General features: G+C 46.6%; 1 protein-coding gene across 1 annotated transcript in view; it reads left to right on the top strand.

The window, feature by feature from the left end:
* SORL1 (sortilin related receptor 1) overlaps nucleotides 1-13,811 on the top strand; it is a 166,683-nt gene extending 152,872 nt beyond the window's left edge. Inside the window, exons 43-48 of the mRNA XM_084782514.1 lie at nucleotides 13-177; nucleotides 2,129-2,303; nucleotides 3,427-3,533; nucleotides 5,678-5,870; nucleotides 8,452-8,664; nucleotides 9,834-13,811. Coding sequence (XP_084638640.1) covers nucleotides 13-177; nucleotides 2,129-2,303; nucleotides 3,427-3,533; nucleotides 5,678-5,870; nucleotides 8,452-8,664; nucleotides 9,834-9,901 — 921 coding nt within the window. The 3' untranslated portion in view covers nucleotides 9,902-13,811. The remainder of the gene's footprint in view (nucleotides 1-12; nucleotides 178-2,128; nucleotides 2,304-3,426; nucleotides 3,534-5,677; nucleotides 5,871-8,451; nucleotides 8,665-9,833) is intronic.
* Nucleotides 13,812-25,430: the final 11,619 nt, after the last annotated feature.

Genomic DNA, 25,430 nt, shown 5'->3' with positions numbered 1-25,430 from the left:
ATTGGGCCCTAGGTCCGGGTGTTGATCCCTTACCAAGGGCCGTCTTCTGACTACGTTGTAGTGAAGATGATCCCAGACAGCAGGCTCCCACCTCGTCACCTGCATGCAGTCCAGATAGGCAAAACCTCAGCAGTCATCAAATGGGAATCGCCCTATGACTCCCCTGACCAGGACTTGGTGAGTCGGTACAGGCCTCCGTGCTTATTCTTAGCCTGCTTTGGATGTGTGGAGTGGGGTCCAAGGGGTCTGGTAATATGGCAGGTCACATGACATAGTAGCTGAGCTCAGCAGGTGTTGTCCCCATTTCTGTATGGACAAAGGCAGATCTTTACAGGGACCCTTGCTGTTTGGCCCGCCTCTGTTATTCCTTTCCACCATATTCTTTGCCTTTTCTCAGCTATCCACATCCCCTTTATTAACCAGAGCTCAATATAAGAAGGCCTGTGGGCCAAATCTAGCCTATGAATTATTTTTTATAAACTAAATGTTTAACTGGAACCAGGCCACACCCACCTGCTTACATATGACCTGTTTTTGTGCCACTAGCAATAGAATTACTTGTGGGTGAGATCCTAAGACCCACAAAGCCTAAAATACCTACCGGCTCAACTTCCTCAGAAAATTTGCTATCCCTTGCAAAAATAAAGGACAGGACAGGACACTGATCCTAGAAACATACTCACTCTAACTTACTCTGGACTGCCATGGCTTCTGTCCCTCACCCCACAGCACAGCAGGGTGATTCCCTCTCAATGCTGATTCTCATGTTCTTCCTAGTACCGAGTTTCCTGTGGGTCCTACGCGTGCCCTTCCCTCTTACACTCCTCATATAAGGAGCAGCCTGAGCAGAGCACTTTAGAGCTGAGATTAAGCATCTTCATCCATGGACTTCCTCCTGACAGTATTCAGGAACTGTTGTCATGGTGAAGAGACAGAAGCCTAGCTGCTAATGCAACCATAAACGTGGCTTTTCCCTGCTAATGCCACCATAAATGTGGCTTCCTCTGCTAATGTCACGATAAACATGGCTTCCTCTCCTAATGCCATGATAAACGTGGCTTCCTCTGCTAATGTCGTGATAAACATGGCTTTCCCTGCTAATGGCATAATAAATGGGGTTTTTTGTGCACATTTGGGCTGGTATTTTGGTTTCCTCACCCATTTTTTCATTAACTCTTCCTCCTTTTTGACATTCCTGCATTCCTTTTCTCCCTTTTTCTTATTTTCCTCTCTCTTTTCTTCTTCTTGCCCCCCCCCCCTTTTTTTCCCTTTCCCTTCCCACTCTGTACCTAGCTGATACATGTAGTCCTGGAAGTGCGTACTTGCTATAAGATGGATCCTGGCTACTCCAAAGACTTCCCAAAGTACATTAAGTCAAACTCTGAGGCTCAGAATAGTCAACCCTATGCCTGGGTTCCCTTTATTCAACCAACTGCACATTGGAAGTATCTGAAAAGAGATTGTGTCTATATGGAGTACACATAGACGTTGTCTCCTGTTACTGTTCCCCAAACAAGGCGATAATGTTAACTGCTGCATGGCTGTGGCAGGTTGAATGAGAATGCTCCCCTCACCCCTGTAGGCTCATATATTTGAGTGCCCAGTCACCGGGGTGTAGAACTATTTGAAAGGATTAGAAGGATTAGGAGGTGTGGCCTTGTTGGAGGAGCTGTGTCACTATAGCCCACACCAGGGACAAGTGTGCTCTCTCTCGCCCTCTCCCTCTCCCTTTCCCTCTCCCTCTCCTCTCCTCTCCCTCCCTCCCTCCCTCCCTCCCTCCCTCCCTCCCTCCCTCCCTCTCTCTCTCTCTCTCTCTCTCTCTCTCTCTCTCCCTCCCTGTGGATCCGGAAGTTAAACTCTTAGCTAGTGCTCCAGAACGATATGCAAAGCCATGCATCCCACCATGGTGACAGTGGACTAACCTCCCAAACTGTAAGCAAGCCTCCCATTAAATGCTTTCTTTTTATAAGAGTGGCCTTGACCATGGTGTGTGTCTTCACAGTGACAGAACTGTGACTAAAGCAATGGCACTTACATTGTGCAGGGTCTTCTTAATAATCAGCAGCTGATTTAAAGTAAAACACCTTGCGTCTGACTGCTACTCAGACCCTCCCTCTGTCTGCCTTAGTTCTACGCAATTGCAGTGAAAGATTTGATAAGAAAGACGGACAGGAGCTACAAAGTCAGGTCCCGCAATAGTACTGTGGAGTACAGCCTTAACAAGCTGGAACCTGGAGGCAAATACCATATCCTTGTCCAGCTGGGGAACATGAGCAAGGATTCCAGCATGAAACTCACCACAGGTAAGCCTTGCCGCGGGTAGGCAACCTCATCACCACAGCCTCAGCACAGAAGACAGCCGTAGCATCTTAGGACATGCAAACACTGGCCTTCTCTGTCCATGCTACAGAAGACACAGGCAGGGATACAGGTTTTCCTGGGCTTTGGTGAGGGGGCCATGGTTCAGTGGGCTAAGAAAGACTCTTATTTTCTGTAGTCTCAAAGTCTTTTTATAAATATATATATATATATATATATATATATATATATATATATATATATATATATACACACAAATACAATTCAAGGACTTGAACTCAGAGTATCTTGAATGAATGCCAGGCAAGGACTTGATCACTGAGCAACATCCAGTCTCTCTGAATCTTTTTCACACTACCTAACCTCCCTTAGTGTATCTTATAAGAAACCCGACAGTGCCAGGCGCTATGGTGCATGACTGTAATCAGCACTCTGTGAGTTTGAGGCCATTCTGGTCAACACGGAGAAACCTTGTGTTGAAAAACGAAAGAAAAAAAAGAAAAAAGAAAAACGAGAGAGAGAGAGAGAGAGAGAGAGAGAGAGAGAGAGAGAGAAAGCCAACAGTATTTCCTAATGGGGCCAAACATTGCAGCTGAGGGCCTGGGCTGTGTCACAGTGGCCCTTTCATTGATCAGGCAGGTAGAACGGAGGGAGACCAGTAGGGAGGTTGTGAGCCAGAAGATCGGTTAGGTCCCTGTCTGGTGAGTGAGCCATGAACTCAGCTGCCTAAACAGCAGCAAACAGTATCAGTAGTTGCAGTCATGTAGGACTAGGCCTAGCTGGCCCATTCTCCGTGTCCTCCTCATGGCCCTGTGTTCAGATGTAACTTGTTCTCCCTCCTTGTTCCTTGCTGCCTCTGCCTGCTATCTGGTTTTGTCTGCCCTTGAGTCCCTAGGGCCTATAGTTTTAGATACCGTCCACATCTCATGGCTGAAGGACCAATAACAGTAACAACTGGTACCATGCTGAGCAGCACCCATGTTTTGTTTCTCCGTTATCCCAACCCACGGATGCTGGGAGCATTTTCCAACCTCTTTTTCTAGATGAGAAAACAAATGTTCTGATACATGTCTGCTAATTTCAAGTTGCTGAATTTTTCATTTTCAGTTTCATTGTCAGCACCCGATGCCTTAAAAATCATAACAGAAAATGACCACGTTCTTCTCTTCTGGAAGAGCCTAGCTCTGAAGGAAAAACAGTTCAATGAAAGCAGGGTAAGTCCCTCGAGCCATCCCCAATGGCTTTGGACCTCTAGTTGCAACAGCGTTTTAGAGATGAGTTCCTCAACAACAGGCCGGCGGACAGGGTGAAGAAGGAAGGTGTAAGCATCAGGCAAGCGTGACTGTGAAAATGAAATGAAAGACATTTGGAGATTAGTGAAATGCTTGTGCTGCCCACTAAGCACAAGGTCCACTGTGCTCAGCACTCTCCAGCCATGGGCTTGACCTTGGAAGAAAGAAAAGGGTGGGGATCTCATGGCGCTTCCTTAAGCTGACTGTGCTCAGCGCTAGAACCAGGAACACCACCCTTCCCCTGCCCTTTTGACAGCTAGACTGTCATTCCCACACCAGGGAGCTGAGCCACACTTGCACCCGAGCCCTGGTCATTGTCTCCTCAGAATAATTAGAAGGAGTAAGAAGGTACTTTTTGGCTTGTGAAAAAAAGAAATGCCTTTGTTTTGCTATTGTTGGGCCAGTACTCTGTCCACCAAGGGAAGGAAGGGACTCATTATTGAATAGAGCTAGCTGGCTTGGTCCCCTTGGAAGCAAAGTATGAGCACAGTAGGGCTGCAATGATCCAGCTGTGGTCACCTGGAGGAATGATGTAGGCAAAGAGGCCAGGGGCCTAATACAGTGTCATGTGAGAGCCAGGCTGAGGTACACCTTGACAGTCCTCACCGCCTGTGAGACTCCTTCCAGCTTCCGTAGCTGTGGTAGCTACATGATAAAGGTCCTTAAGCACATCAGGTGCACCCAGCAATAGTCCGGTTTTGAAACAGGTACTGAGCAGGAATGCATTCCAGCAGTGTGAGCAGGAGAGGACAGGCCCTTAGCCAGGGAACGACAAAAATATCAAGCCCGCAAAGAACTCTGGGGGAATAGTGGCAGCCTGGGAAACAGCTGGGGAGTGGCACTGTAAATTGGTTCAAAGTTCTGGAAGGCTCTTTGATAATACTCATCAAAACAAATCGAAGTGTTCACATTCCTTGGTCTAAATGTTATGTACTCCACATCGTGATAGAAAGAGGAAAGGCAAGTATAGGTGGCCGATGCCTGTGTGCATTGTTGCATTGTTAGGTAATTTACAAATGTTCTACACTGGGTTTACACCAGATAGTAAATAGTCATTACCTGCTTGTGGGAAGGGGAGTGAGGGCGAGATGTCAGGCTGGTGTCAGGAAGCACAGATTGGCAGGCAGTTGCTATTAAGGGAGCCTATCTGGGCAGCAGAAACCCAGCTTTAGGTTGAGAGTACAGGTCAGTGTTCCATTTGTAGTAGGAGATGCTGGCACAAGTGTAGTGCCACACGCACACACACACACACACACACACACACACACACACACACACACACACACACACGCTCAGCATTAGGGACAGATCAGTGGAGCAGTGAACCAAGAGACTGATTTTGTGGTGGTTTTGTGGTGCGGACAGAGTTTGACACTGGAAGTCTGGAGGGCAGCGGAGACACTGGCCACCGTTCTGATCCCAGCTGGCAGTGCGGGCCTGGCCTGTCACTTTCCTAGCACAACAGTCAGGGACTTCCGGAGGCACCGAGAGAAGAGATTGTTTCACACCATCCTCCTGTGAATAGAGGCCTCAATCTGCTTAAGTACTGCAGTGTCACCATCAGGCTGCCTGGGTCTGGAATCAGCCTAGAAAGAGCTAAAAAGCAAGGAGACAGGAAGTGAATGGTGGTGGTCTTCCAACAGTCTGTTGTAGGGAGGCACAGGCTTCCTTTTCTGATTGCGTGTTCACCAGTCTCGCCTGTACCCAAAGCTACCAGAAAGTGTCACTAGTCAAACCCCTTACTTCAAAGTGTTACCAAAAATGCCGAGGTTCTTCAAGGCATTGGTTTTGCTGGACACAAGCAGCTGCGCCTGGAAATTTGTGTACGATGGTTGAAATGGTTCTCCTGCAGCCATGCGTTGCACTTCCTCCTAAGTAGGCAAAGTCCTGCTTTCTCAGTTTACTACGGCAACCACATCATCAAAATAACTAGCAAGAAGCGTAAAGTATAATAGCATCCATAAAAGCCCGCAGTAAGGACTTACCTATAGCTGGAGCTAGTTATAGAAACCCTTACAGATCCCTTAGCCAAACCTCTGAATGGTCCAATGTGTGCTTGTTTACAGGGCTATGAGATACACATGTTTGACAGCGCTATGAATCTCACCGCTTACCTTGGGAATACTACTGACAATTTCTTTAAAGTGTCAAACCTGAAGATGGGTCATAATTACACTTTCACGGTCCAAGCTCGATGTCTGTTTGGCAGCCAGATCTGTGGGGAGCCTGCCGTGCTGCTGTTCGACGAACTGAGCTCAGGTGAGCTGCTGTGTGGCCGCCCTGTCTGTGTCCTGTTCTGAGGAAGGAGAGAGGTGTGACGGGTTTTCTGATGATCCTTCTCAAACACATTTCAAGTGCTGCTTCTGTGTCAAAGAAGGTCATTTGGGGCTCGGCACAGTGGTGCACGCCTATAATCCCAGCACTCAGGGAGGCAGAGGCAGGCGGATCTCTGTAAGTTAGAGGCCAGCCTGGTCTACAGAGTGAGTCCAGGACAGCCAAGGCTACATAGAGAAACCTTATCTCGAAAAACGAACAAAAAAAGAAAGGTAGGAACAAAGGAAGGAAGGAAGTCATGTAGGTGCCAATTTAGTTGGGTACAGATGTAGTTAATGAATACTTCTTGTCGGGCCATGGTACTGGCACAGAAAGTACTGGGAGTTGGTATATTGGTTACTTTGTTGAGAAGCCAGTTGAGGGTAGAAGGCTTTGGCTGGTGGTTTCAAGAGGTATGTCCACCATGGGGAAGACATGGCCGCAGGAGTCTGAGGCAGCTGCTTAGCACCCAGCAACTAGGACTCAGTAGAAGAATGGCAGGTGCTTAGCTCCCTGCTTTTCTTCCTTCATTACATACAAGCCCCAAGTCCACAGAGACAAGGAAGGTGCCACCTACGGCGAAGGTGGGTATACCCCGTCACTTACTCCCCATGAAGGAGCCTCACAGAAACACCCGGGAATGTCTCTCTACCTTTCACATGGTTGAGGAATCCGGTCAAGCTGACAGTGGAAAGTGAACCATAGGACTAGATGAACGAGAGTTTTGTTGGTACTTTTCTCACCCGAGCCTTCGATATGCTGACAGAGCCCTAATTCTCTATGCCATCAGCCCATCCCAGTACACAGTGCTAGCACTCCCCGTCAGGACCTGGCATCTCTAGCTTTGGGACACACAGATAGCAGCATCAGGTCATATCACGGCTTTACAAGGCAAGTCTGCTTCCATTGTGGTTGCTTGGCCAGGGCTTCGCTGTCTTACTGCTAGACTTTACAGTTGCCTTTATTTCTAGCCAAGAATGAGGCAGGGCTGCTGTTAAGTGTTCACTCGCTAAGCTTCCTGGGCTGGGGCAGGGGTGGGGCTTCTGCAGGTTAAACATTCTCTTAGAGGATGGTCTTCTTCTTCTTCTTCTTCTTCTTCTTCTTCTTCTTCTTCTTCTTCTTCTTCTTCTTCTTCTTCTTCTTCTACCTCTCTTTGGAGAGTCATGACATAGTCAAGGCTCTGGTAAGGTTCTACAGAAAAGAAACAGCAAAACTCCTGATAATAGACTTTTTCCTTAAAAAGTTCTGGTTTTAGGCAAAGCCAGTTATTAGTCTGTGAAATATACGTTGGGGAAAACTGTCGTGAGGGCCCCTGACAGCTGCTTTTAGGGAATCAAGCTGCTTGGGATTGCAGAGGTCCAACCCTTCCTCCGAACTCCACCCAGGGAGTATTCCTTTAATTTACCACCTCACCACTGAGATAGGGTGGACAATATTAACTTCTTGGCCAGAAAATGAAAGAAATTTAAGCAAAGATAGTGACTTGCTAGATTGGGCTGGCAAGATATGTCTCTTTTCTGTTCCATTTTGATGGGCACTCTGTCTGGCTGAATCCCTGCTTTCTGCGTGAAAGGGGAGATGGCTTGTATCATTTTCCCCCCATACCAGGGAGCAACCCAAGATCTATAGAGACTATGTCCAAGGAAAAGACCACCCTGCCTCCTTTGCTAAAACTGATTCCAAAGCTCCCTTTTCCTGCCCCAAATTCAGACTAGCCCCAAGATTTGTAATGTGAAAAGTCTACTCGCTGGCATGACCGTGGTCCATACTCTATCGGATATGGCGTTGAAGAATGGGGAGTGGCCCTCATGGCCCCTCTGAAGAGCCCCAGGGGTACTGATCTATCAGTAGCCATCTGACACCCACAGTTGTTTAAGACCTTGGGAAAAGCAGCCTCCTTATCGGGTTATAGGAGCAAATTTTTAAAAATGCCAACTGCATATGGAAACATTGGTTCCCTTTTTTGAAGTGAAAGAGGGAGGAAAAAAAACCCCATAAAACTCTGTGAGCTGTTGAGTCGGAGGAGGGGGGTGTTGCAGTAAAGGGGTCTCATTTCCGTCACTTAACGGAGCTTCAGGTAATTGCAGTGCAGAGTGACTTTGGTGCCAAGTAGGGGGAAATAATTGCAATCTCGTTAATTAGTGGTCTGATTTCACATCCTCTTATGCAAGGCGAGCAAGCGGCCTTAAGTAATAATGCTAATGAAATCAGTATTGATGCCCCAACAAAGGTCTCCCTTCCAAGAGATTATCTAAAGAACCAACAAGGCAGTGATTAGGAGTCTAATGTAATTACTGTATTTGCATGTGCAAGGCCCACGGTCTAGGGGCCCCGCAAGGACTTGGGAAACATCAGGTTTCATGCATGTGCTGGAACATGCCACACAAGAAAAGCAAGCTGGTTGTTTGTCGGAACCCTTGCAAATTCTCCGCTTTGCCTTTCTTTCTATTCCGGTGGGTGGGCGGGGCATGGAGAAGTTGCGGGGCTCAGGTAGGCGGCTCACTGGCTGGGAATGCTGCCTCCTCAGGTGGAGATACAGCAGCGGTCCAGGCTGCCAGGTCTACTGATGTTGCGGCTGTGGTGGTTCCTATCTTGTTCCTGATCCTGCTGAGCCTGGGTGTTGGCTTTGCCGTCCTCTACACGAAGCACCGCCGCCTACAGAGCAGCTTCACTGCTTTCGCCAACAGCCACTACAGCTCCAGGCTGGGCTCCGCCATCTTCTCCTCTGGGGATGACCTGGGTAAGTAGCCAAGGGTACCAGGGGCAAACAAACACCATGTAAGTGAGAGACGTGATCAAGGAAGACTTTCAGCCCACCCTTTTGGGACACGTGTCACTCCAGTACTCCCACTGGAGTCTGGGGTCTTTGCTTTTTCTTGTTTCTTAATCAGAAAACCACATTCCCTTTAGTTGTGCAGTTCTGGGAAGAAGTGGAAAAGTACCCTTTGAACAGGGAGTCTTAGGCCCTTGGGGAGATATCCTCAATTTAAAAACAAAAGCCTCAAGTGTGACCATCAGACCCTGCTCTAACCTTTCCTCTGGAGAGCTTCAAGAAAAAAAGTAGCGCATCTCCAGTCCGCTTCTGCATGAAGCTCTTGAGCCAGCAACACCTCTTTCCATGGCTATCGCAGCCTCTGCCGGATGCTCGCTCTGTGGGGTGATGCACAAGATGGGGAAGGGAAGTCCTTGGAGTCCCTGTGAGAAGTCTTTGCAGGTTACCAGCCCTAAGCTGAGAGAGCTAGGAGCCAGGCGACATAATAAAGTGGGTGTGAACGTCAAGGCACCAGGCGTGAGTTTGTGGGTTCACTTCTCCTGTAGACTGACTAGTTGTTCCTGCTCTTCTGTCTGTCAGGCAGTGTTTTCTGCTCCAGTGATCCCCTGAGATCACCTGAACTCCCGCGCCTTCTTGCTACTCAGCAAGCACCTTGAGTGACTAAGGGGGTGGGGCTCCTTTCTGTTGGCCTATCGGGATACTAAATGCCAATCACTGGGAGTCTCAAAGGGACAGCCATGAAAACTGGAGGGCTGCCGGCAAAATTCTTAAGCCCCTATTCCCCATCTCTTGTTTCCTCAGAGCAGCTCAGATTTAAAAGGGGGGGGGGGATGGAGGTTACTCAAGTAGGAGAAGCCGACCCACCCATTTAGCTGTAGGAGAAGAGAGTCAGTCGCCTTCCCACAGAGTTTACTTCAAATGACTACTAAAATATATGTGGTCACTTAGGGATGGGGTGAGGGTAACAAGAGCATGGTGGAGGAAAGCCAAGGGGGGGCCATAGGGAGGGGAGGGTTCAAGACTAGTTAGTAGTGTTGGTTTGGCTGGGATTGTTGTAAGCCCACGGCAGAATGGTGGTGTGGGAGGTCATTTACCACTCTGCAGGAACTCACCAAGGCCTGACTTTTTATCTCCAGGAGAGGACGATGAAGACGCTCCTATGATAACTGGCTTCTCAGACGATGTCCCCATGGTGATAGCATGAAGGAGCTTTTCTCATTAGAAACCAAATGGTGTAAATATTTTATTTGATAAAGATAGTTGATGGTTTATTTTAAAAGATGCACTTTGAGTTGCAATATGTTATTTTTATATGGGCCAAAAACCACAACAACAACAACAAAAACAAAAAAAAAGAAAACAAAACAAAAAAAAAAAAAAGAAGAAAGAAAGGAATGAATAAACTTTGGAGTATCAACTGTGAACTTGAAACCAGGTTGATTTTAGTGACCACGTTGCTTTGATTTGACAGTGCTGTCGTCTTACAGGGCCGTGCTTGCTGGGCATGCTTTTAAGTCTGTGAGATCATGTTGGTTCATTCAGTTGACCATTCTTTTTATTTTTCTAAGACACAGAAATGTATTTAATAAAAACTCAAGAGAGAGTGGTGGGTGGACTACATTCTCCTTGAAAACTGCTCAGATTTTACATCTTGCTTGGATTTAGTTTACATAAGCGTGTGGGTATCTTGTGGGGAAGGTCTTGTTCTATTGTTTTTGTTAATTTATTGGGACTTTGTATAAGGCCATATTTTAGTGGCTGTCTGAAACTCCGTGTGTTAAGGGTCCCTTGCCCATCAGGGAGGGCCAGGATGGGGAGCAGGAGCAATCTGTTCTCTTATTTGCTCATGTTTCAGGGACAGATCTTTGGCAGAAGAGAATTCTGAGTCAGTGCTAGAGTCCACTTCAACTGTACTGCAGCCTGGGAAGGCCTGCATGCAGCCCCCTGTTTTGTAGGAACCCATGGGCCTTTACTGTGCTTGTCTCTGTGCGAAGTGTACCTCTGGAAGCTGCCAAGTGATAACACTCCTTTCTTATACACTGGGATCATTGTCACTTGAAAAAAAATATTACTATAGTTGTGGGAGAAAGTTCTAGATCTGTGCCATGGTAGATATGCATTGCAAACATAGAATGCCATGCCTCCATTTTAAATTTGAGTTTTCCTTTTGTTTTTACTCACCACCAAAGACTCTCAAATGTAAAATTTTTATATTGGGTTTGAACCACTGGATTGTCTTCAAAAGTCCATACTGATATATGCAGTCATTTTGAATTTGGTCAGTGCCTTCTCTGGATTCCTCCCCTTTCTTTCCACCCCCCTAGCCTGTGCCCCCACCCACCTATCCATAGAGAGTGTTGTAGGCATTATCAAGGATGCAGTAGATGTGTTCATTTGCTTTCTCTGTGAAACACTGTGTGTGTCTAAACACAGCCCCCGGCCCCCCCTTGTTTCATGCCATGGCCACTTGAAAAGTTCTGCGGACTCCTCTGTGGCCTCAACTTATCCTTCAGCCCGGCGTGTAGGCACCGATGTCCAGTGTGTCGTGACTTGTGCTGTATGAGCAACCTCACTGAGGATTTCTTCCCAGCGGAAAAAGCAACAAGCTCTGCGAATAACCCAAAGTTATGCCTCTGAACACATGTTTTCTGTATGCAAGCTGTATGAACCCACCTCCCTTCCATGCTGTGTGTCCCTCCTCACAAGTGCTTGGTTTCTTTTAACTAAAAGGATCATTCTTGGCTGGTAATAGAGTCTCAGGTTACCTGAGGATTGTCTGGAAAATAAGAGCCAATTTTTTTAAAGGATATTTACATATATTAATTGAGCATTTTGACCTGTAGGTACATAGTGTGCTGTGTGGCTGTAGTCCTGGTATCAAGTGCTAGGAATAAGGAGTCTCCTTACCACTTATTTTTTTTCCCTCTTTCCTCTCACCTCTTTTTCACTATTCCCCTCCCCCCACACCCCTGTACCCCGCCATTTCTTCGGCTTTATCTTGTCTTGCTTTGAAGTTTTACTCAGTGTTCCTCCAGTCTTACCACCTGCACTTAAATAAAGTCTTTAAGGAGCTGAAAGATTAACAGTCTGGTGGGAGGCAAGCCATTGAATTGAACCACTAGGAAAGTCTATTTTCTCCTTTTCTTTTCCTGCCAAGTTTTGGTGGCATTTGTAGAAGCTGGTGTAAAAAGGCATTGAGGCATTATTTTCTATTATTCCTCAGGCAAGCCTTTTCACACAGCATATGTCTCTGGCAGGCAACGTGAGTTGTTGCCAAGTATCAAGACCAGTCTCCAGGGCTTCCCGATGCTGAACCGTAGTACTGTACAGACCCACCACCACCCCTCTCCCCGGAAGATGCACTGTGCTGTTTGACAACATGTAGCCGTTCAAGGCTAGAGTATTTTATATAAATAGAAGAGCTGAGGTCCTGAAGACCAAGCCAGATAGATGCAGCTATGTGTAAATTGTATATTTTGTGTGTGTGTGTGTGTGTGTGTGTGAAATTTTCAAGCACGCACTCCCTATTTCCCTCTGCTTAGCTTTGTGGAGGTTTTGATGTATCCACGTCATCTACAAGCGTCCAGAGGTTGGAGTGGCAGCAGGAAAGGAAAACTAAGCTCTGTGAGGTCTTGCAAAGTTCCCAGCTCACAGGCGATGGAATATGCTGGAATACCAGTTACTTGGGTTCCTGTGGACTGTGTAGAAGCAGGTTTTTCTCCTTCCTATGTCAAATCCCCTTTGAGCTCTGTGGGACATGGGTCTGTGTGCATGGAGTGGCAGTAGAGTTCCTCCAGGGACTGGGCAGAGGGGGCCCATCTGAGCAGGCAAGTAAGAATCTCCATCACTTTGTGCTGCCTGGCAAGCTGGGGAGCTCAGCTTGCTGCTGGGCAACTGGCTAGCACTCTGACTTTGGGAGGAGGGAGTGGCTCTTGAGGCTCCACCTTTGATTGCATCACTAGGTCTGATTGCAAGCTGGCAGGGGACACTCACTTGCGTGTTCTCTCCTGCCCAGGTGGCCTGCTAGACTAAATTATACTCTCCAGTGTGTAGAACAGGCCCCTCAAAAGGCACAAGGTATATAAAAGGGAGCCAGGAAGGCCAGTGGTGTGTTGAGCCCCTTACATATAATCACCCATGTCTCTTGGATGCACCTTGCCATCAGATGCTCCCCTGAGGAGCTCTGTAAAACTCTATTGTCCTGGTTCCAAACCCCATCTCATAGGTTAGTCCTCTGTCCCATGAAGAGAGCCATGGTGAGATGCTGAGACCCCTATTCCTTCAGCAGAGAGGTGAGGGGTCCCCCTCTGGAGAGATTCGGACACATAACTAAATTGAACACCACCACCCCCAGTGCAGCTGTAAGAATCGACTGTAAGCTCCGCAGAAGCTTCCTCGTGTTGGGATTGCATCTCGACATTCCTACGATGTTTTTCTTAGTTGGAGTGTGTGCTGCCCTTCAGGTACAACTTTTGTGTGATAAAAGCCAGAGCATTATGTTTCTATAGACTACTTTCTATGCAAGCCTGAGATGTGGAATAGGTAAGCAAGAGGGATGTGCACCGTCAGCCACGTAGACGAGAAGTGCATTCTCGGACGGAATCCCACCGCTGACCATGGCTGAGGGAGGATTGGTTGCATGTGTCTCTGCCCACTCATTTTGAGCAGCCATGTTATAAATTTAATCACCAGAGCCGAGCGATAACCCAAGAATGGTATTGGTTTCATGTGTCGTAACTGCAATGGGCTGAGCATGAATGCCAAAGTGGAACATTACCCTCAGATATTCCACGTTGCTCCTCGTTCAAAGACTCTTGTCAAGACTTATTAAACACTTTAGGCAAAGTCAGAAGTATCTGCAGCAAAATAAAGGCCTGTTCTGCTCTTATTTAAAGTGAAACACTGTGTACTTGTTTCTCTCCAAAGTAAAATTAGGTATTTATAACTTCAGTCGCCTTGCTAGGTTTCCAAGTCACTGATTTCTGCTGAAGATTTTACTACATTGTTGCACAATTTTAAGATCATTTTCTTGTCTTGGTGTCAACTTTTTTCACTGAATAAATTTAACTGGGTTTAAAAAAATAATAATAAAATAAGGACGCTGCCATCACCTATTTAAATATCTACTGTGTGTGTGTGTGTCTTAAGTTGGTCTTTTGAGTGCAATAAAGATGGCTAACATCATCTCCAAACACCAGCTGATTTGTCTCTTTGAAAGGGGTATTTATGTCATAGAGGAGAGAACATTAAGACCTGGGATAATTTTGTTATTAAGGAGCTAGTGTCAGATGGTGGATCCCTGAAGAACGCAATGTCTGTGTGTTGGCTGATGGGTTGGGAGGGGTGGTGGTGTCTATTTTGAAGTACATAGAATTATCCCATAGGGGCACTGGCTCAAGTGTCTCCCTATGAACCGTAACTATGTATGAGACAATGTGTTGAGGAGGTAAATTTTTTTTTAATCCGAGAGAAGAATTTACAGTAGTGCAGATGAGCTGAGTGCCTAAGACCACGTCTTATACAGTTGAGCCACAGCGAGAAATGCCTCATTTATCTTATAAGGGCCGATGACTGGCAGATAGCTGATGAATCTGGATCAGGATATAGTCAGGACAAGGTTGTTTCCTAAGTTTTTAGCAATTCTAATATGTTGCTTTTGTTTGGATATTGACCCAAAGCAAAAAATCTGAAGTCGTTTCAGTTTCATGGATGAGAAGAAAGAGGCACAGGGAACAATGTTGCTTGTAGCGATTGGGGTTGGACAATCCTTTCTCAGGGGTTGCCTGATACCATCTACACATCAAATATTTACATTAAAATTCATAACAGTAGCAAAATTACAGCTATGAAGTAGTAAAGAAAATAATTATGTGATTGGGGGGTCACCACAACATAAGGAACGATTAAAAAGCTGTAGCATTAGAAAGGTTGAGATCCACTTCACTGGTCTACAGGAAAGCTGAGAGTGAAGCAAAGCCAGCTTTAATACTAGGTACTTCTGACCCTAGGTCTTATTCTCTAACTCCATGCCAACAGTCATCCAGCTGTCATTCAGTGACAGGGATGTTCAATGTTTCAACACATTGTACTGAGAAATCCCAAGGGGTATCCTGCTAAGTGGGTGAGTTTACCTGGTCATGGCCTAAACTTGGGTTTTCAAGCCTGCATAACATACTTGTGTATTCTTCTCCCATGGCCAAACACATCCTAGGCAACCTCATGTGTCTGCCATGCAACATCACACCGTCTAGCTAATGGTTGACCACAGAAAACTCTCATCATAGAAAGTTATGAGGTCAGTGTTATCTCCCCACTGTGGGAAGCTGCTCAAGGAGCCAGCCATAGAAAAGTGATGACTTACTGGGCAGGGGTGAATTACGAAGGATGTAGGAAGGACCTGCCCAATAAATAGTGAACAAACCGCTGACACTATGCCAGGAACCACCTTTCTCCATTTGGACCCGTAAGGTTGTAGCTTCTTGTAGCCATTTCTACTGGGAAGGTCTTGCCAGTGGGGTCTAAAGCTCCAAGTCCCTGAGTGACAGGACTGGGAAACTCAATGGCTGCCACTTTGACACGCCTGCTTTGTTCTTGAGCCAGTTCCTCCTTCCCATATAATACTGTAGGTGGTATTAATGCATCCAGACTGTGTTAGAATAAAAACTTCTGGCTTGAGAGTTATTTCTCACCTGCTATACACTGATTTCAAAATTTAACTCTGAGGAGCTACTCTCTGATTCTTAGGGACACATCTTTACCCACTCTGATCCTACACCATTCTGGCTTCATCTGTCAGCCATGGTTATGTGATGCCAGCCTCCATCCCCACTGAGCCTACAGCAAATTGAAACCAGGAAGAAGTGCTGAAGGCGAGAACCCTGGCAATAATAGAAGGGCGAAGAGTCTTAGAATTACGGTACTTTCTTAGAATGGAATTTCAGCTTATTGGAGCCAATTAGCATTGGATGGCAGTCTCATACAGTAAGTAAGTAGCCCATCTACTTACAAAATAATTATAGTTTTAGTTAAGATGTAACTTTATGAACTGGGTGTTTTGCCTGCATGTATGCCTGTGCGCCACATGCATGCCCAAGGAAACCAAGAAGAGCAAATCGGATCCTTTGGAACTGGATGGTTGTAAGGTGCCATGCAGGTGCTAGGGATTGAGCCCAGTCCTCTGGAAGAACAGCCAGTGCTGCAGCAGCTGAGCCATCTCTCCAACCTGCTTCTCTTCTTTTGAATCTATATTTGTTAGTCACTATATCAAACATTGTGAAGAGGCTTTTAATCCTGAAAATGATCCTTTGATTTGGGAATAAATCTTTGCTTTAAAGAAGACACTCTGAGTTTCCCCAAGCTGTCACATGCAGTATTATGGGAGTCGGGATGAGCTAGCTGAACTCCACTCTTAAGCTGTGCTGTTAACGGCTATGATATTTTGCCCCATCCATAAGGCTAATGCTTTCTGTTTGGGTACTCTTATGACCACAAGTCATGCATTACTAGGAACATTTTAACTAGAAAAATTTTAAATTCAGAAGGGTAAATAAATACTCCCAGGCTCCTTTACAAGCTTTTTATGTACCATACATCTTCCTTATTGATGACAGTACAATGAAACCTCAAAAAAAAAAAAAAAAAAAGGTAGGTTTCATGATTAGAAAAATAGAAGATTCTTTTGTTTTGCAGCGACTCAGTGAATTTTTGCCCAAACCTTTTGCATTGTGGGAGGTTTTCAGTGTCTGTTTCATTCACTAGTGTGGGTACAGTGATGCCCAGGACTTCCATGTCTCCCAGGTGGTGACAGTGCTAACATGAGACCATTAGCATTCCAGACAAAGGAGGTGACTTCCCTTCTCCTTATTCAGCCCAGTGGCTTTGATACCAGCACCCCATTGATTTTTTTAAAAGATCATGTGTAGGGAAATATGAGCCTGGAACAATTTACAGAAAGAACAATGGTGACAGGCTTTTGAAAATGCTAATATTGTCATTGTAATATCATAACCCAATTGAGTGCCAAAATGACAACTGGTAACGCTTGGTAATATCTGTATGAAAACAATGATGTTTCATATTTAAAACTTGGCAGCAACAAACTTTGGGGAGAGGGGGAAACGGATTTAAATGTAAATCAGACTTTTCTGAAATGGGCCCTTTGGTTGTACTTAGTTGGTTAAAGCCTTCAGGGCTGATCAAAGGAAGAGGATTTGTAATTAAGACTTATGTTTCAATCTCTTTCTAGTAGAGGCAAAACCAATTAGTTACCCAGGGATGGGTTGGTCCTGGGTGTGGCTGAGTTGTCTGGATGTGTGTGAACATGTGTGTTTTTCATAACAAGTAAATAAACACTCTTAGCTTCAGAAGTACACCAAAGGCCCTAAACTGCTTGACCACTCCCAAGAACTAGCACAGCAGAGAAAACTCTATTCACGGATAGTTACAAGGAATATGTTTAAGACTGAAAAGAATACCCCAACATGAGCCGGAAGTCTTGTAATCAATGGCAAAGCTGCCCCAGTGAGCAGGAGCGTTAAATATGTAATTGCTCTTCAGAGGGTGGCTCACTGAAAGTCATCTCATCTGAACACCCTTCTAAGGAGGGCACTGATGCTGTCACGGAGAAGGGATCTAAAGCAAGGGAAGGTTAAGACATTGTCTTTGCTCACATCAGCTGACAAAATGCCAAGCTAAGGTAGGAGGCCAGGGAGCCCGGGTTCAGACTCCGTGCCATCCCTTCTACATTGGCCTCCTTTCGTAGCAATGTTGAGTGTACACATCCGGAAATTATTTAACTAGCTGGATTACCCTTTCAAATAATGCTCCTCTGTGAGAAGGGGATGAGACAAGGAATTTGTATCCATTATAGAAATTTGGAGGAAATTAAAGGACCAAGAAGAAAGTGAGATTTCCCAGTAGTCCTAGAGCTGGGAGCATCTGGTCTGTTTCTTTTATCACTTGCTTCGGGAGCAGCGGCTGCATGCACTTACAGTTCTGTTGTGACTGAGTCCACATGGGGCAGAGGAGCAAATCTCAGCTACTCCTCTTGTTTTTTGGTTCAACTAAAAGACAAGTCTGAGTTCAGACGTCCGAAACAGGGCCAAGGCTTCTCCCCCCTTAGTGTCCACAAGAAGTGTTGATACAGACTTACTTTGAAGACAAGAGGAACCAGGGGGATTGCTAGTCGTCAGACAGGCAGCCTGTGGTCACAACACCTTTCTTCTGTCAATATAGTCAAGGCCTTTAGAGTCATCAGCCACACAGAGGAGCTCACAGGAGGAAATTTTTGAGTCCCTTTCTTTCTTGCTCCACAACCTTGCATTTTGTCCCTCAGAAGATAGGAGGCTCAGCTAGGAATGCCTCTCATCAAAGGGAAAAGAGAACACTGGCAGACATGCAAGAGTAGGGACAAGGTAGGCACAAGTGTAGGACCACTTTCAAGCATGGTGGTCACATTCACTATTTAGTAGAAAGGGGACCTGGCTTGCCAGCCATGGTTGTATGAGAAAAGAAGGGAATCACCTAAAAGTGACTAGGAGATGGGTGGGGCCCCCTTTTCCATGGGTCTTTGTGATGGGATGAGAGGGGGTGAGTATGGGGGGGGTGCTTGGTGGGTACTTAGTGCTAGGTGGTAAATATGCTCTCCATTGAGACTGCGCAGGAAGCACATCAAATGGTTTTCCTGGATGTGTCAGTGTGGTGAAGAGCTTCTGCCAGAGACGGAGGGAATAGGGTGTGGAATCCACTTGCGTAGATACTGAATCCCTGTTAGAATCTCATAGAGGTCTCCAGTTTCTAAGATAGGTATTAAAGGGGAGAGACAATCCAAGGATTGGAGGCAAGACATTCAACTCCTTGGATGGTGGCATTCCTGGTCATGGATGCCATGGCAACATTCCTCCAAGAGCTTATGAGTGCTCTTCTCTATCCAGTACCCTCTCCGCCACTAGGAATAGAATGGGAACAAGATGGACATGATTCCTGCTCCCTTGGGACAACTTAAAACAAACCTTCAGTCCTAAGAGGCTATGGTGGATCCCATGTGGTTTTGTATAAAAAAGGAAATGGGACGTTGAAGATGTTAAGTGCCTAGCCTAAGAGGTCAGCTACTCAGAGAATTACTCTCCTGAATCCTAAAGCCCTGCAGCTAAGACTATGTGTGTAGGTCCTGATTCTGTGGAGTCAGGCCATTGGCTCCAGTCTGATGCTGTCCCGAACTCTACCTTGGGGTAAAAGAGTGTACTGTTGGCTGCTTATGCAGATCTCGATACCCTTTAACACAACTCATTTTATTGTATAGAGTTTTTCTCAGCAAGAAGGGGGTTAAATAAAAGAACTCCGGCACCCCAGTACAATCCTATAGCCTAGTACTATTCTATGTTGTGCTCACGAATGGAAAGCAACTTCAGCAAAATGTACAAAGCTAGACACTCTCCTCGGTTTATAAAGTGTGCAGAGTCATGGGACCTTTTAAGGTTTTTCCCCCTAGGGTTGCTCAGCCCTTCCCCACTTTTCTGTCCTAGGGGTTGAACCCAAGGTCTTGGGCATGTTAAGGAAGCACTCTACTTCTGGATGATACCCTCTGACCTCTGGCTCTTTCTAAGGATCTACAGTGTGTCTCCCTTAGTCTTCACCCCTGGAAGTCTACAGTGCCGTGCAACATAAGCTCTAAAACGTAAATGGACAAACTGCTATTTTCTTCTTGCTCTGAACACCATAGTGGAGTGGGTTTTTTTCCCCCCTCCTTGCCTCAAAAACATCTCTGGATCCCGAGTGAATACGGAGACAATGTAGAATCTTTTCATATTCCATAGAGCTTGGGGTTGTTGAGTGATGAAAGGATGAGTTAGCCCGATTTTTATAAACTAGGCCTGAGGCACTGGGGCCTTGACATAGCTTAGAGATGTGCACTGGAAACTTCTGTTCAGAGCCACTGGGAGAACCAGCCATTACCTCTGGAGAGAGATTTCAGAATAAGAGAGATCTCAGAGTAATGCGTGTTTGGGGGCTCTTTTGAAGTTACAAGGTCTTAGCCCCAGCTGCGCTGGAGAGGTCAGAATCAGGACCTCTCCAAGTGGGAATCAGGAGCATTCAGGTGCCAGGGGTACAGAGAAAGAAGGATCTTGATTGGTTAGCTACCAGAGGGAGTTGCAGAATGAAAGCTCTGAGCTCAGTTGTGAGCCTGGTCTGCTTCTCTGTAGTCACCTTGTGGAATCACATGTGGTTTGGGGTCTGGGGCAGACCCCTGGCTCAGGAACCGTGTAATGCACCTTAACATCTGGCCCACTATTGTTTCCTCTCTGTCAATAGATGGTTTAGCATCTAACTCACTAGCTATTGTTAAGGATGCTAGCAGATCAAGAAACGCACTAGGCAATGCGTCTCCTAAGCTAAAACTACGGGTGTCAGCCACCAGTGCCTTCCTTCAGGCCCATGTAGCCCTGTGTGAGGGATGCTCTACTTACAGACGAGGCAGTTAGAGGTGTTCTTCATTTTTCAGGATGCAGTATGTGTGGAGACTAGATTGATACAGGATGACCAGAATATGGGAAAGGAAAAGTGACTTCAGCCCTGCCCCACCTTCCCCACCCAAACACACAAACGTTTGAAAGACAGAGAAATCAGACAGTATGTCCAAAACAGACTAAAAGAACGCTATGCTAGTCTCGGAAACCTGGAGTGTGCTTGGTGGCAGTGGACAAGAGAGTGGTGGCTTTAGAGAGAGCAGGTTGTTGGCCTTGCAGCCTGGTCTCTGGTTCTTTGCCACCTGGGAATCTGTAGTCCTACTGTTGCATGCTTATCTGCCACAGAGCACTTCATCTTCACTTATGTCCTTTTTCCGAAGCTTGAAGGACTTGGACCAGCTCGTGCCCAGCTTCCCAACAGACACTGGCCCCTTCCTTTGAGCTGAGACTATAGAACAAATAAACAAAATCCAGCTGGGGCAGTCTATTGGGGGTGGTTGTAACATAATGTTACAAAGTAGGTGTTGTATAAGCCACATTGTTTCTAACAGACTTGAAGGATCCAGGCTCTAGAGATTGTGTCTGGCAAAGACCTTTGCTTCCTTGTTGGTAGACTTCTTGCTTTCTTCTTGGATGGAGAAAGAGAAGGGCAGCTCCCTGGTTTTTTTTTTTTTCAAGTGAGGGAACTAATCCTATTCAAGAGGCTCCAGTCTCAGCACCCAAAGGCCCCACCTCCCAATACTATCACTTTGTGGGAGCATGGTCTCAGTCTGTACATTTGAGAGGAACAGACATCTGGTGGTCTTGAACACAGGACCATCGTGGCTCAAAGGAGATTTCACTTGAATGGAGCAAAGAATCAGAAAGATAAACTACATTCTCTCCATCTCTGCCTCGCCTCTGCTTCTCCCAGCATGCAGCAGGCCAGTGTGTGTGTGTGTGTGTGTGTGTGTGTGTGTGTGTGTGTGTGTGTGTGTGTGTGCACATGCACGTGTCGTGAGCAAGTGTGGAGGTTGGGTATTACTGACTGTTAGTCACACATGTGAGCGAGGAAAGGTGAAGCACTCAGGTTGAGTCAGGACTTTGTGAGACGAATTCTCTCTCCCCTCTCTCTCCACTAGGCTTCCAAGTAACAAAGGTTGGTGCAGTGATTTGGGATCTGCAGTCCCTAGAATTCTGTTTGTGTTGTCTGTCTACCCTTTGTTACACCAGGAGAAGCAGAGGCATGCCTGGGTGACATGATGTGCTCATTTGTAACACATCTAGAACCCTTTCTGGAAAACTGGAAGTCTGCCAGGTCCAGGGGCACCATCTGCTTTTCCACAGTTCTCTAGAAAGGCAGCCGGGCTCAGAAGATCTTGACCTTGCCTCCTCTCTTCTTATCTCACCTCCAAGGTCCCTGACCTCCACTTACTTCTGTGTCTCAAGGTCACAGTACTCAGGAGATTTTCACAGGTAGAAAGAAATGTCAGTGGTGGGTCAAGTAGAGCAACCTCAGGTACACCCTGTTAGATCCACAGATGCGTTCTAGAAATTTGCATGTCAGACTCCCCCCTCCTCAATTCAATAGAATCTATTAAAAAAAAATAGGGGGAGTTACCATTTAAAGGAGTTCAAGCCTGCCCCTCTTTTTTCTAATGAAGGGTCCTTTTGTCATGCAAATAATTCATCATTCTTCGAGTGGAGAGTCTCTGTCTTGGCTTCTTTTAAGTGAGACACATCCCTAGAGCAAAGTGTGGAGACCATACTCTGCAGGATTTTCCAGGAAGGCTAGAAACAGCCCTTTTCGCCCTGTCTTTGTTGTAGTTCTGGCTTTGCGGCCCTTTGTTTATGGCAGGTATTATTTTGGCCACTGGAGGGCCCTCTAGATAGCTGGAGAATTCCAGTTCCCGAGCCCAGCCTGCAGCTCACACCCAGATTTCTGAGCAAGCAGCATTTCAGCGAAAATCGGATTGAAGTAGAAAAACTAGCAATAGCAGTAGACGTCCTTTTTCTTTAGGAATTTAACCATAAAAGAAGCCTCTATTTAGAAGAGTGGATCTTGGATTATAGTCTGTTTGGAGCTGGAATAGAGGGGCTGAGCTTGTGTCTGAAGAGTAAGCTTGCAGAACTCAGCCCAGCTGAGGAGAGCGGAGCTTTGAACAAAGGTTGCTTCTCTCTGCTTGGAGAGAATCATACCAAGATGGATGAAGAAAATCAAGCAATAAATTATTTTTATGCGAGGAAAAGAGAGTCTTGGCCGGTGGTGGTGGTGGTGGTGGTGGAATGTTTCGGGGATACGACACTTCACATGGAAGGGAGCACCCAGTTTATTTTTGCCCCACATTGTTCAATTTTTTTCTCTTTTTGTTGCAGCCTACTTTAGAGATTTTTGTTTTTCTGATGTTGATTTAAAAAAAAAAATCCTAAGTCTGAGTTCTGAGATGATGACACAGTATAAAAAGTTTCAGATCCTGTCCTCTATGCTTCCTAATACAGACCTGTTGCAGAACCAGGTAGAAATGAAAAAAAAGGAGGAGGGGGTCAGGAGATCAGAAATGAAATATGAGACAGTAAGCATTAGGTTTCCTCTGTAGAGCACAAAGAAAATCCATCAAAACTCTCCACCAATATTAAGCCGGGTTAGAAGGAAATTTTATGTTCTAACATTTTACGGCCTGGAACAAGAAGTGAACTTGACTTGTACTGATGGGAAGAGATCCCCAAAAACTGATCATGCCACAGCCCCAAGGCCAAGCAGTACTGGAGACAGGAGGTTCATTTGGGGTCTAGCAATCAGAGAATTCAGAACCACGGACACAGATATGGTTAGTGGCAGTGCAGCTACTGGCAGGCCCTGCCGAGGACCGGCTTGGTTCTTAGAAAAATTGTCCAGCTGTAAAAATGCAGCATCTTTTTCTCAAATCCCTTAGATCGCACACAGGTTCCTGACTCGTACAAAGGAGGGCTCTTTTTCTATGATTGGGCAAGGGGTAACAAAGGATGAGGCCCAACGGATAGTCTCAGTTTCCTGTTTAAACCTGCAAGTTTATAGGGTAGAGGACACAGTCGGACTGCTCAGAAAGACCTGGAGCTCAGCAACCCAGTCTCAAGAGACAGAAGACCCCCTGGCAAGCCCACATGTTTTTGATCCCTGGCCACCTGTAGGAAGCACTGTACACCCACAGCTACACAGTAACACTGAAGAATCTGCATCTGTCATGGGAAAGATGATTGAGAATGGACCCTGAGTCCCAGACCAATGTTGGCATAGAGTAGTGGGATGCAACTGTTGGTCCACTGAGACCGAGGAGGGCTTATCTGTACGGGACGGGAGACTAGGCTGGAAAGGGGCTGAGGAAAGAATTCCTCACTGTGATGAGCCACGGGGTGAATTCCACACCCCTCATCTGTAACCCTCCCCCTGCCTCTGAGGTCAGAGCACACCTTTTCCCGTGACACATTTGTATACACATATACCTCACTGCGTGCAAACAGTCGTGCTGAGTGAGTGCTGGGCAAGGAGTGAATAACTTGCGAGCACTGAAAAAAAAAAATGCTGAAGGTGGCAATGGCATGGCTTGTCAGTGTGGCTCCTGTTCAGACCTTGGATCCAGCACTGGCTTCTTGAGGTTGGATGAATAACACAAAATGCGATGGAAAAGCTTTGCCTGACCAGAATTCTAGAGCATTCTCGGACCTACTGCACAAAACCACCATAGCAGGAAAGAGAGCTGGTTGGTGGAAGTGCAGGGCGGGAGCTGGGAAGTGGTTTCTTTGTTCTGGGAGATTTCTGCCGGCAGGAACCGCAAATTTTACTGTCTGCAAACCAAGAGCCCCTCCCCTCCCCCCTTACCGCCTTCCTTTCCAACCTGAGAATTCAGTCGCCGCCTCCCTCGGCCTCCTCCTCTGCCCTAGAGCAATCTCCAAGGGAAAGATCTCTTTGTTGAGAACATTCTGAGACGACTCAGAGTTGCAAAGTCTCCCGGGCACAGCCAGGGATGTCCTCCTAGGAGAGTGGTCTCCCGGGCACAGACCCCAACCTGTTGATCGATCACACCCTTCCCGGGGGTGAGCCGCAACCTGCATTGTGCTAGGGACGCACGCGTTTTTCTCGCAGGCTCGGCAGATGGCGCTCGTGAGCAAAGCAATCGCAGTCCCTTCCCTGCCCCTCCCCACCGCCGGGGCCTCTCTGGGCTAAAGCAAAAACAGATGTTTTCATCATTTCTGGACCTGGCACGTGACTTGCAGTTCAGCAATGTGCCGACAGAACCCAGAGTTGTGCGTTTCCTTCATTTCCCGCAAAATAAAACATTCTTCCTTAAATGAGCTTTCCTTTAAGTGAGCCTGCGACACAGGACCTCTTTATAGTACAGGGGATTGTGTGCTTAATGGAGCTACGCCTGCGAGTGCCCTGAAAGCCAGGCTTGGGTCCTTTTTCAGAGAAGACAGCAGCCAGATTGGCTGTCTATTCCTTAAGAGGTGGGGACAGGCGCTAGCCTTTTAAAATAGCCCTGGTCTGTCTGGGGAGGAACCGGTCTAGCGTGGGTGCAAAGGGGTCGCGAACAAAACAGGAAGGCCGAGGCGGCGCGCCCTGTTCCTCGCTCCCACGGCAGGTGGCAGCATTGGCCCGAGCTGGCCTCCACCTCTGGCCAGACCCAAAGCGGGCCCTTTTACTTTCGGCGGCCTCAAAATTATTAGTTCCAGATGAGTTCTTGCGATTGTAATATTTGGTTTAACCCAATCGGCCCGATTGCGTCAGCATACGCTCACACACAGCCGTCTGAAGTCTAACCAGACATCAGAGGTTTGTTTTAGGGGTGTCAACATTCCTCATCCTTGGAAAGAATTAAAACAAAAAACGTTAACGGAGGCTGATTTATCCCCAAAGGAAAGGGACATTGAACAGGTCTAGGGTCTAGGGTGTCGGGACAGAGTGAACGTGGAGATTCAGGGGGCAGTCAACGGTTGAACTCTGTCGAAGCTTGCTTGAGTAGAATCGGATTTATTTGTCGAACTTGGACAGGGACCTCTGGGTTCTTTGAAGGTAGGGCAAAGAAGCGGAATTGGTTTGTGAAAGGCAAGAGACTGCTATTGCCAGGCACAGAACACACTGGACCTCTGTTTAACCCTTGGCCTGGCTGCCCAGACACAAGGTCAGACACAAGGTCCTGACAGTTTTGGGGGATTTCTGAATCTGAATCCTTTAAGGATGCAAGCTGAGCTTCCTGAGGATAGCCGCCCAGGACCCAGAGGACCCTTTAGAAAGATAAGGCCTCCAGCAGACCT

The sequence above is a fragment of the Acomys minous genome (genome assembly GCF_964271855.1).
Source record: "Acomys minous genome assembly, chromosome: 5".
NCBI classification, from domain to species: domain Eukaryota; kingdom Metazoa; phylum Chordata; class Mammalia; order Rodentia; family Muridae; genus Acomys; species Acomys minous.
Note: the sequence above shows the minus strand (reverse complement) of the source record. Positions and strands in the feature narration are given on the sequence as shown.